Source organism: Oryzias latipes, chromosome 11, assembly GCF_002234675.1.
Source record: "Oryzias latipes chromosome 11, ASM223467v1".
In the NCBI taxonomy this organism is placed as follows: Eukaryota; Metazoa; Chordata; class Actinopteri; order Beloniformes; family Adrianichthyidae; genus Oryzias; species Oryzias latipes.
Genome location: NC_019869.2, coordinates 17283441 through 17292601, shown reverse-complemented (window position 1 = coordinate 17292601; position 9161 = coordinate 17283441). Strand labels below are relative to the sequence as shown.

The 9161-nt window shown below is 41.9% G+C and overlaps 3 protein-coding genes across 3 annotated transcripts; all 3 read left to right on the top strand.

Moving 5' to 3' along the window:
• The first annotated feature begins 51 nt into the window (after positions 1-51).
• On the top strand, positions 52-951 carry LOC101159029 (fatty acid-binding protein, liver-like). Its single transcript, XM_004074282.3, has 4 exons — positions 52-201; positions 275-447; positions 613-702; positions 785-951. The coding sequence occupies exons 1-4, from the start codon at positions 135-137 to the stop codon at positions 833-835; spliced, it is 381 nt and encodes a 126-aa protein (XP_004074330.1). The 5' UTR covers positions 52-134; the 3' UTR covers positions 836-951.
• An 86-nt stretch (positions 952-1037) lies between these two features.
• On the top strand, positions 1038-5268 carry srsf10 (serine and arginine rich splicing factor 10). The gene is made up of 6 exons (XM_011481022.3): positions 1038-1190; positions 2624-2728; positions 3556-3659; positions 3914-4112; positions 4195-4248; positions 4432-5268. Exons 1-6 carry the CDS (start codon positions 1126-1128, stop codon positions 4652-4654), a joined length of 750 nt encoding a protein of 249 aa, XP_011479324.2. The 5' UTR covers positions 1038-1125; the 3' UTR covers positions 4655-5268.
• An 88-nt stretch (positions 5269-5356) lies between these two features.
• On the top strand, positions 5357-9118 carry LOC105355105 (gap junction alpha-9 protein-like). Its single transcript, XM_011481021.3, has 2 exons — positions 5357-6381; positions 7225-9118. Exon 2 carries the CDS (start codon positions 7243-7245, stop codon positions 8749-8751), a length of 1509 nt encoding a protein of 502 aa, XP_011479323.1. The 5' UTR covers positions 5357-6381; positions 7225-7242; the 3' UTR covers positions 8752-9118.
• The last annotated feature ends 43 nt before the right edge of the window (positions 9119-9161 follow it).

Sequence of the window (9161 nt, the reverse complement as noted above, 5' to 3'; positions counted from 1 at the left end):
CTTGCTCTGAAGATGGTTCGATGGAAAACGAGGGTCTCATAGGAAACCTAACAAACAACTGGGAGTTTGAAGTCCCCAGCTTATCAACCAGTTAGTGTTTAATGTGATCGTGAGCACTAAGAACAGCAGCCAACATGGACTTTAGCGGAACTTGGAAAGTTTATTCTGAGGAGAACCTAGAAGCGTTCCTCAAAGTCATAGGTGAGAAAAACAATTTCATGTGATTTTCTTGTGTGTGTGCGAGCAATTACATGTGTTTAAATGTACACTCAAGGGGCACCTGAGATGATCGTGAAAATGCGAAAGGACGTCAAACCTGTAGTAGTGATAGAGCAGAATGGTAAAGATTTTGTCTACACCATCAAGACTCCAATGTTTACCAGGGTGTACTCATTCACCCTTGGACAGGAGACAGAAATTCCTTCTGTGGATGGCAGAAAGGTTAAGGTAGGACCCAAGAATTTAATGCACAATTTTTCTAAAACTAATTTTTTGTTGGTATCAATGGAATTGAAGTGGAGAAAGAACACTTTGGTGACGCTTGAGTTTATGCATTAAACTGGGAATTGCATGGAAATGTTTAGAAACTGCTTGTGTTGTGTTTTTGCTCAGTGCATCATCAGGGAGGAAAACGGGAAGCTAATTGGTGAGGCTGACAAGTTCACTTCTGTTCGAGAGATCCGGGGGGATGAAATGACAGAGGTGAGCAAGCAACAAAATTCTTTTTTTTTTAAAAATATATATTTGAAAGTCAAATCTTCTTTTTGTGCTTCTTCATTTTCAGACCATCACTTCTGGTTCAGTAACGTTCATCAGCAAAAGCAAACGGGCCTAAAGTCTTTCTGGAAGAGCTCACCTGAAGTTCCATATGCTGAAATCATAATATTTGTGGACGAAATGTTCAATTAGCTGACAAAGTTATGTGAAATAAAGATTACAAATACAAACGTGTGTACGTATTTCTTTGTTTATTGCTATAAACTAAAAGAACCACATGGTGGCGCCATGGAGCTCCATGCGAAGAAAAGATCAAAAGGCGCCTTCTAAGTGCGCATGCGTGTAGTGTTTTTACCCCCTAGCAGGCATCGTGTCGAAACCGTTTCCTTCTGTTGAGTGTGTCGCTGTATGGCCAGATACATGAGGCCTCCAAACACGTCTTTGTTTGTCCGGAACATCTCCGATGAGTCCAGGTGAGTTCTGCGCAGGTCTCACGGTTTTCCCTCCGATCCGGTTTTGTTAACGTCAGCAGGCCGAGTTAGCCTAGCTTAGCGCGTCGGCCTCGCGCCTGTAGGCCGCGGGGAAACGACTACTAATTTCGAGCCCCGCTTCAATGAAAAACTCTAGCTAATGCTATTTTACGAGGATAGCCAATGTTTGTGTTTAATTGTTCACTGTATGTTATTATCTAACCAAGTACCTTTTTTTTCCTTTCAATAGTTTTTACGTTAATGCTAAACTGACGCAGACTAAACACGGACGGCGACGCTTAGTAATGTTAGTCTTGAATAGACTTCCTACTTGGAGAATACCCTATTTTTATGTTAAAAAACCTTAAGCAAGTATATTAATGAATATTTTTGTTTTAAAGTTCGTTATGTTAATAAATTGCGAACAATGGTTTCATTGTGTTCCCAACTTTGAATAGTCTCCATTAATTTAAATATTTGCATATTATAACTGTTCCTTTTTTGTGTAGTACTTGAAACGTGTAAACTGTCTTTAGTAGTGCATACTGTAATTAATTACATATTTTAAAAGATAAAACCTAATCTAAAAGTACTTTACCTTTTTTTAAATGTATATGTTAATGTACGCATCATAGTCACATTATTGTATTATTTTTACACCTGCAACAGTGTTGAAAAGAAAACTGACCAAATTAAAAGGAAAAATGCCTATTTCAATGGATTGTACGAAAACACATTTTTTTAAAGTCAAAACATGTTTTCTCCTTATCAAATATGTTCTGTTTGGCTGCCTGTGTCAATCTGCATGTTCTGCATTGTTTGATCAATGAATTTTTCAGATGCCTTTTTCTTTTTTTATGGTTCTACCTATGCTCTTGGGTATTACTATTAATGGGTAGATGAAATACTAATGTTTCTTAAAGGGACAGTTGACCCAAACAACAAGCTAGCAGAAAGGGGTGGGGTTCTTTTTTTAAATTGTTGATGATTATATTTTCCTTATTTTTATCCTGTGATCATCTCTGTAGTTTTGTATTTTACATACACTAAAGTATTAAATACACAAAATCCGACTTAATACTGTTCTATATCTATACGATTCTTGAACATCAAATGTTTGCATAGAAATGTGTATACATACTATTTTTTAAGATTAGGTTTGTTTTGTTTGATTGATCAGACTTTTCAGTAATGTCTTGCTCTATATTTAAAAAAACAAAAACATTTTCGCATTAAAGATGGCAGTTTATAGATTGTAAACATTTGCTTCAGAACCACATGTCAAGTTCAGTAAACTTCTTTGTGGCTGAAAACACCTTAGATACGCTGTTTGGGGTTGAACTGTCCCTTTTGGCAGCAGTTCTTTGTTGTAGATGCTCTATCGGCAAATTTGCCATGATGGTCAGTTGAGTCACCCGTGTATTTACGATGTTCAGGCCTGAGGATTTACGGCGTGAGTTTGGCCGCTATGGGCCAATAGTAGATGTCTACATCCCACTTGACTTCTATACACGCCAACCAAGAGGATTTGCATACATTCAATATCCTTTCCCAAAGAGTTTGGACTCTGTGTACTCCTTCTAACACTCACTCTTGTCACATTTTAGCAGAAAAGATGCACCTTTCTGACATTTGTCTTGTTTTTTTTTTTATTTCCTTTTGATTAAATATCTAACACACATATTTTTCTGTTATTGCTTCAGAAAATGTAAAAGCATCCAGTTGTGGAACCAGCCACAAAGAGTTACAAAGACCCATGTAGAGTAGCTGTAAAGACAAGTGACACAGACCCGCAGGAACAGAGGGAGGGAAAAGATTGAAAAGAGAAAGTAAAGCGCCAAGAGGAAAAGGGAACCAAGACAAAGCTTGGAAATGGCGGCAAAGAAATGGGGAAAAGAAAAGAGGTTTAAGAGGAAAAGCAAGCAGAAAACCCAAGTCTCTCTGGGAGTCGATTAAAGCGTGTAAAGATCAAGATGAAGTTCAGAGTCAAGCATGGGTAAAGGTAACATGTCTGAATTATTTTGTATCCTCCCAAGACAAATCTACAAATTTGACGAAAGACCCCAAAAATCAGCTTTACGTGTGACATTGACATTTTAATTCTGGTCAAAGCAATTTAATCAAATACTAATGTTTGTTTTTTGTCCTGATGCCATGGACAAATTGTTCATTTGAAAACCCTGCTTCATCTTTTATCGCTACGAAAATGCACTGAGCGTGTTTGTGTTATGTGCTGTTTTTCCACACTTGCTGCTTTTTAGCTTTAAAAAAAAAAAGTTTAAATGGGTGTATACTTTTTAAAAAGAAAGTTGAATTTGTGTGAGTGATCAACAAAAGAGAACCTACAAAACCCTTAACCGATCAGCATGTTTGAGGATGTGCGAGATGCAGAAGATGCTCTTCACAGCTTGGACAGAAAGTGGGTTTGTGGCCGACAGATTGAGATCCAGTTTGCCCAGGGTGACCGGAAGAGTAAGTGAACCCTGAATTTATTTATTTATTCGTTCCATCAGATGTTTAAAAAATGCTTTGATCTTGATCCAGAATTGCTTTCTCAGACATCATACTCCATCCTGTGGGGTTTTTTTCTCTGCTTTTTCAACAGTTTTAGTAGTTTTTAGTTTTTTTTTTTCTCTTAGGTAGTCTAATCACCGATCCCTGTGGCATGTATGAATAATTTTTTGGGGGGTTATTTGTATTTAAACTAGCGTTTTGTTTTCTTGCAGCACCCAATCAGATGAAAACAAAAGAGAGGCGTTCCCCGGGCCGATCATCTCGATATGACGACTACGACCGAGATAGCCGACGCAGACGGTCACGCAGCCGCAGCTACGACAGATATGAGCGATACGAGCGCTATGAGCGATACCGGTCCCGCAGTCCGTCTTATGATCGCAGGCGCAGACGATCAGAGTCTCCTAAAGAGTAAGTTTTCCTCTTGGTGGCTTTTTTTCCCTTGACTCGGTTGCCATTGAAGTGGTAAGAAAAATAAATTTGATTTCTTAAGGACCCGTGGACGAATGTATCCAAGAGGAAGAAGCAGGAGTCGCGAGGAAGACAGGTACAATACTTCACTCCAACAGTTTCATCAAATACATTATGTAGTTTGTTTCGCTGTGGTTCTGTTTTTTTATGTAATGTTGGGATTCCTCCCAAGACCTTAATTGAAACTTTCATCATAAAAATTGGTGCTTCAGTATAATAATGACTAAAAACTTCTGCTTTGTGTCGTCTGTATTTTCAGATACAAGCACAAACCTCGGAGAGAGTCCAGAGAGAGGTCTAGATCACGCCAAGGATCTGCATCCCCTCACGAAAACATCAATCAAGCTTCTGCCTCCCATTACATCGAAGAAGAAGTGAGACGGGTGCAGACCCCCTCCCACTCCCGGTCTCGGTCCATGTCGAGATCACGCTCACGTTCTCGCTCCCGGTCCTGGGCTGGTCGCAAAACCGGTGGGCGCTAACCCAGATGATGCCCTCTGAAGCAACTGTCGACAGCTTGTTCCTGCAGCTCCATTTTCAAATCAGCGCTGCTTCCTGGCTTGTTTTTTTTGTTTTGTTTCTCTGTACTTTGGTGTCATGCCAAGAGTCCTTTTTTAATGTACTGTTACTCCTATTTCTGTTTTGATACATTTGAGTTTATTTTCCAACTCTTTTCATTTCCAAACTTTTTTTTTTTTTTTAAAGGACTCAGTATTTTAAGAAATTTCTCTTTAACACACCTATCAATTGCTCACCTATCAGACCTTTAAAAATACCTAGATTGATTTGATCTGAACAACAAAAAAGGCCTAAACAGTTGTTGGGTGCTCTAAATGAGATCAGGAGCTAAAATGCAGAGTATGCTGTGACCTTCAAGTGTTAAGAAACTGTTAGAACTGTTTTTGTGGTGATCTTTTCCAACAGCATTTTTTTTCCTTGCAGTTTAGTCACAAATGTTTGTTCTCAGAGAAGCAAAAATGTTTAAGTGCTGATGGTTTTTTTTCCCCGTAATTGCATGTTTTATTCTCGTAAATCTCAAACTTTGGTAGAAACGAGCTGTTATTTTGAGTAATAAACTAGTATGGTTCCATAACAGAAAGTGGGTGTGGCTTCAGTTTGTGCTCACCAACATCAGGTTAAATGCGGACCGATCAAAGATTCTCTTCTTCGGGCGGCTTGTTTTGGGAGCGGAGGTGGATCCACGCTCTGCATCTGAATGGAAACAGGAGTGCGGTCAGTCCAGTCGCTCCATTGATTTCCTGTTAATGGAACTGCAGCCGGGAGGAACAACTGAAATTAAAATCGCAGAAAAGAGGCGGCCATGTGTAAAATCGGACGTGTCCCATTGATCGGCGTATTGGAAAGATGCATCAGAAGAGCAGCCTGGAAGTTCAGAACGCTGGCTGTAATTAGATCAGTCACTGGAGTGCTTACAAAATCAGCACGGAAAAGGAAACGGGAGTTGGTGCTTCCTGGTTCAGTTCATTCCAACTTTCATGGATCTGGTTCACATCTATGAGCCTCTCATAAAGATGCTTGGACAATATTTAAAGGTTCAGATGAGGTCATGTTAAAAATAAAATCGAATCTCACTCATTAGTGTAACATTTCATAAAATCAGTTTAAACAGTTTGAATAAACTTGCAGTTTTGACCATTAAAGGAAGAATCAGGCTTTTGACACGAGTGTTGTAGGAAGTTATGGTACACTTGTCACATATTTAACTAGATTTCAATTTAATATCTGAAGATTAAAGCTACAAAGTAAGTTATGATCTGTGAGATGACTGTTTCACTCTTATTTATGTCCGAGGTAATCTTTGGTACCAAATTCTCTCAGAGAAGTCAACCCAGTGCACCAGTTCATCCATGGTGCATGCCGCACCTCCGATGATCAAACAAGTTTGAGGTCTTTTGGGTTCAACCACTAAAAAGAAGCATCAAACTGAGCAGATGGCTGCACATTTCACCTCTAATGACTGGTTGGAAGGGTCCATCCACAGTGCTGCGAGGGAAATGGCAGCAGAGCGGGGCCACAGCATCGATTGTTCTGGTGTTTCGCTGCCAATAAGTGGAGAGCAACCAGAGCCAACTGGGATCATTTGTTTATGTTGGATTTAGAACCAACAGTGCGGCTGAAACCTTTGTGAGGGTCAGAGAGAGGAGAGAAAAGATGCCATTGTTGTTTGGTTTCATATCCAAGTTAAAAGGTGAGACTTCTTTTTTTTTCCATTTCCACTCAGAAAACTGCAGAGAACTTAACACCCTTGTCCAGTTTCAGCTCCTAAGATTTAAATTTAGCTGTTCTAAAAACTAATCTGTTTGAGTAATCAGATTACAGTTTGGGCTTCTAGATTCTGGTGTTCTTTGGAAAACATGAACCAAAGGAGTAACTCTGCCTTCTTGAACTCAGCATGACCTCACTGAATATTTATGAAGGAATACTTAAAACTATACTTTAAATTGGCAAATATTGAACAGCTTTGACCAAAACAATCAGTTGCATGATTACATAAATACATAAGCAGATTAAATGCAACTTTAGAGATCTTTCCATTTAAAAAAAATAGGTTTCATAATTTCAAAACTAGACTGTAATAATGCAAATATTTTGTTCAGGTGTTTAGTCAAAATAGTCATTGCATAATTTTCCTGGATTCTGGGCAATAAAAAAGCATTTTTGATGTCCAAAAATGCTTTTTAGATACCTAAATCTCATTTTCTTTTAGAACTGTATATATAAGTATATATGTAATATATATGTGTGTGTGCACACAGGTTTAGATAGATAGATAGATAGATAGATAGATAGATAGATAGATAGATAGATAGATAGATAGATAGATAGATAGATAGATAGATCAAAATTTTGATTTCCTTGCTTGCTTTGATGTGCGTTGGTAAATTAAAATTGCATTACATGTGACACTTTTGCCACCTTCACAAATAACCTTGAGGGTGGCGCTTCAAATGCTGGTTTGGGACACCCTGAACGCTTGTCGGAGTTTATTTCATTTTATTGGTGAGGAATCCTGTCTTTGTATTGATTTCAGCCCTGCCTATGTAAAAAAATGGGAGACTGGAACTTCCTTGGTGGGATCTTGGAGGAGGTGCATATCCACTCCACCATGGTTGGCAAGATCTGGCTCACCATCCTGTTTATATTCCGGATGCTGGTGCTGGGCGTGGCGGCGGAGGACGTGTGGAACGACGAGCAGTCAGACTTCATCTGCAACACAGAGCAGCCCGGCTGCCGCAACGTCTGCTACGACCAGGCCTTCCCCATCTCCCTCATCCGCTACTGGGTTCTCCAGGTGATTTTTGTTTCCTCGCCCTCCCTGGTCTACATGGGTCACGCCATTTACCAGCTGCGTGCTCTGGAGAAAGAGCGCCACTGCAAGAAAGTGGCCCTTCGCCGGGAATTGGAGGGCGTGGACACAGAGCTGGTGGAGGTGAAGAGGAGGATTGAGAAGGAGATGAAGCAGCTGGAACAGGGGAAGCTCAACAAAGCTCCTCTGAGGGGCTCCCTGCTCTGCACCTATGTGGCTCACATCGTGACCCGCTCGGTGGTGGAGGTCAGCTTCATGACGGGTCAGTACATCCTGTACGGACACCGCCTAAACACTCTGTACAAGTGCGAACGAGAGCCTTGTCCAAACATGGTGGACTGCTTTGTCTCCAGGCCCACAGAGAAAACCGTCTTCATGATGTTTATGCAAGCCATCGCCTGCATCTCCCTGTTCCTCAGCCTCCTGGAGATCATTCATCTGGCCTTCAAGAAGATCAAAAAAGGCATCCTGAACTACTACCCCCACCTGAAGGACGACCTGGATGATTACTACGTGAGCAAATCCAAGAAAAACTCAGTTGTGCATCAGGTTTGTGTTGGGACTTCAGTGGGACGGAAGACTACGATCCCCACAGCGCCCAGTGGATACACCCTACTGCTGGAGAAGCAGGGCAACGGACCCAACTACCCCCTCCTCAGTGCCTCCTCCGCTTTTGTCCCCATTCAGGGGGACCCTGGTGGGAAGCCAGACTGCCACAAGGATGTCAAGGAGGGAGCACTGAGCCGGATGGAGCAGAACAGCAACTCCAACAACACCAGCAGTGAGACCCGCTCCCCTGCTGCAGACAAGCAGGGCGAAGCGGAGGAGGCCAGGTCCCCCCACCACGATGACATGGAGTGTGGGAGCTCAGAGTACCCCACCCTGCCGGCGGTGGACACCTCCTCCTGCCCCGCCCTGTCGGGCATAGTGAGGAAGTCGAGGAGGGTCAGTCCACCGTGGAACTGCTCCACGGTGGTGGAGGGGAACTGCTCAGACAGCGGGGACTCCTACCAGGGAAACAGCAGCATGAAGCTGCGTGGCAGCTGCAGCGGCCCCCGCTCCAGGGTGCTCTCCAGATCAGATACGAAGAGGCAAAGCCGACCCCAGAGCCCGGACTCCACAGGGGAGCTGAGCTCCGTGTCCCGACACAGCCGAGAGAGCAACAGCCCCACAGCATCCTCCCCAAACCGCCGAGTGTCTGCGGCGAGCAGCGGCAGTAGTAGACGAGCCCCCACTGACTTACAGATATGATGGCTGCTGATGACCTGCAACCAGCAGGTTTACCTACCACCATCTTAAAGACATCAAAACGAACACAAAAAGCCTTTGTCATATACTGCTGTAGAGATTAGCCTCTTGACCCCCCAGTAACTTTTTTTTCCTGCCGCATTGAGGGAACAAGAAGGGCTTCGTTTTGTTTGGATTCTAGGAGTTTCATGCCTTGCTAACCAGTGGGGAGAATTACCAAACTTGGATTGATCTTTTAGGCTAGTTAACAGAAACATTTCCCATCATCAAAACCATCTGAAGAAACCCAACATCATGTAGACAAAAAAAAAATTGAACAATTCCTCTCTTTTCTCAAGTTTTGTTGATATCAAAAATTCTGTTTCAACTAGATATCGAGTCATGAGGTTGAAATATGTCCTTTAAAAAGTTTC